The sequence below is a fragment of the Priapulus caudatus genome, unplaced genomic scaffold (genome assembly GCF_000485595.1).
Source record: "Priapulus caudatus unplaced genomic scaffold, Priapulus_caudatus-5.0.1 Scaffold971, whole genome shotgun sequence".
In the NCBI taxonomy this organism is placed as follows: Eukaryota; Metazoa; Priapulida; class Priapulimorpha; order Priapulimorphida; family Priapulidae; genus Priapulus; species Priapulus caudatus.
The window spans coordinates 4,856-7,094 of record NW_014578032.1 but is presented as its reverse complement, the minus strand read 5'-3'; the positions used below and the strand labels follow the sequence as shown (position 1 = coordinate 7,094).

General features: G+C 54.3%; 1 protein-coding gene across 1 annotated transcript; it reads left to right on the top strand.

Moving 5' to 3' along the window:
• Positions 1 to 789: 789 nt before the first annotated feature.
• LOC106814739 lies at positions 790 to 1,113 on the top strand. Its single transcript, XM_014819089.1, has one exon. It carries the CDS (start codon positions 790 to 792, stop codon positions 1,111 to 1,113), a length of 324 nt encoding a protein of 107 aa, XP_014674575.1.
• The last annotated feature ends 1,126 nt before the right edge of the window (positions 1,114 to 2,239 follow it).

The window sequence follows — 2,239 nt, the reverse complement described above, 5'->3', positions numbered from 1 at the left end:
CCTCACTTCTACATCATCTGTGATCGGCCGTCTGCCGTTGCTTGCTGCGGTGACAACTGATATTTGTGATTCACACGTGTTCGGCGGCGGTTTTCGGCTGGACCGCACTATGTGATGCTGACGATGCTGTTGCTGCTGCTGTGTATGTGTGTATGTGTGTGTGTGTGTGTGTGCGTGCGTGCGTGCGTGCGTGCGTGCGTGCGTGCGTGCGTGCGCGTGCGTACGTGTACGTACGTCAGTGTGAAGTGGGGTGACATTTGCATCCGATGCATTAACTGCATGGAGACCCGGTTTTGAAAAAAAGAAGCGAAACTTCTCTGATTGCAGTATATACTCCGCCAGCATCTACGCGGATGTGAAGGATGCTCGAGGAAGTTGTATAGGAAAAAGAAAGTTCATGCAGAGTTAACACTGGCACAGATAGATGCGCGCCGGACGCTAATCCTCCCTCGACGTTCCATCGATCGTCGTTTCCGCCGCATCCTCAGCATCCTCAGCATCCTCATCCTCCCGCGCGAGCGTGGTACAGCAGCAGAGGAGGAGGCGAATCGCTCCTGGCCTCAATTCTTCCCGCGCCGCGTGCAGGCGGCTGTGTTTTTGCAAGGGTCCCGCCCTGTGCCCCTCTGTCGCGCCGCTGCTGCTGCTGCTGCTGCTGCTGATGATGATGATGATGATGCTGATGATGCTGATGATGCTACTGCTGCTGCTAATGATGATGCTGATGCTGCTGATGCTGCTGTAGCGCGCAAATAACTATCCGAATGACGCTCGGCATCGTGCGAGGCAGGGATGCCGGGATGCGGGGATGCAGGGATGCGGAGATGTGAAGATGCGGAGATGCGGAGATGTGGAGATGCAGGGATGCAGGGATGCGGAGATGTGGAGATGCGGAGATGCATAGATGCAGGGATGTGGAGATGCAGGGATGTGGAGATGCGGGGATGTGGAGATGCAGGGATGCGGAGATGCATAGATGTGGAGATGCATAGATGCAGGGATGTGGAGATGCAGGGATGTGGAGATGCGGGGATGTGGAGATGCAGGGATGCGGAGATGCATAGATGTGGAGATGTGGAGATGCATAGATGTGGAGATGTGGAGATGCGGAGATGAGGATATATGGAGATGCAGGGATGTAGAGATGCAGGGATGCGGAGATGCGGAGATGTGGAGATGCATAGATGCATAGATGTGGAGATGCGGAGATGCAGGGATGTGGAAATGTGGAGATGCATAGATGCATAGATGCGGAGATGCATAGATGTGGAGATGCATAGATGTGGAGATGCATAGATGCGGAGATGCAGGGATGTGGAGATGCATAGATGCGAGGATGCGGAGATGTGTGGAGGGCTTCTCGCAGCCTCTTCCTCTGGGATGTGTGCAGGGCTTCGTGAACGGGAAGCACAAGCCGCTACTCAGCGCGAGTTCGTTGTTCGCATCTGCGTTTCATTCGGGCGCCCTGCCTGACAAAACAACCACTGGCATGCGTGAAAACAGTGGCAGGCGAAACATACAGAATAATTATGTGGTGCGCGCGCGATGGGTAGCGGTGGGCGGGGTGGGCTAGCTGCCGAAATGTGAAATCATGTGAATCATATAGCGCGAACGCCCACGGCACATATAGGTGATCATCACTGCCAGCGTGCGAGGCTGCGAGCCGAACCTGGGCGTCTTAAGCTGGGTTTACACTACCGACTTTACGTTGTCAAATTGGCGAATTGGAGCAATTTCGCAACTTTACAACCGATAATTGGGAGTGTAAACGCAAAAGTGGCGCGATCAACTAGTCGATAGCAACTTGTTGGGAGATTAGAACATGTTCTATTTTCGCCAACTCTGTGTTGCTGAATTGCGAAATTGTTCCAACTTGCTTGCCAATTGAGACAATATGAAGTCGGCAGTGTAAACCCAGCTTTACGGGATGCGGTTGCTGCTGTAGCTCACCGGCTATCTCCAGCACGCACGTACGCACGCACGTACGCTTACACACGCGCACACATGCACCCCCCCCACCCACCACACACACACATGTTCGTACATTAGTCGCGTATGCACGCACGCACGCACGCGGCTTACACGCATGTACGCACTTTAACACGCAGCGCACTTGAACGAGTTGAATATACAGCACGCTTGACCCACCATCCGCAGAAGTGACCGTCTCTCTCTCTCTCTCTCACACGCACGCACACACGCACGCACACACACACGCGCGCGCGCGCTTTCTGTGTCTCGC

Coding starts and splice junctions, on each gene's coding strand:
- LOC106814739 (XM_014819089.1), top strand. CDS start 790: ATGCCGGGATGCGGGGATGCAGGGATGCGGAGATGTGAAGATGCGGAG.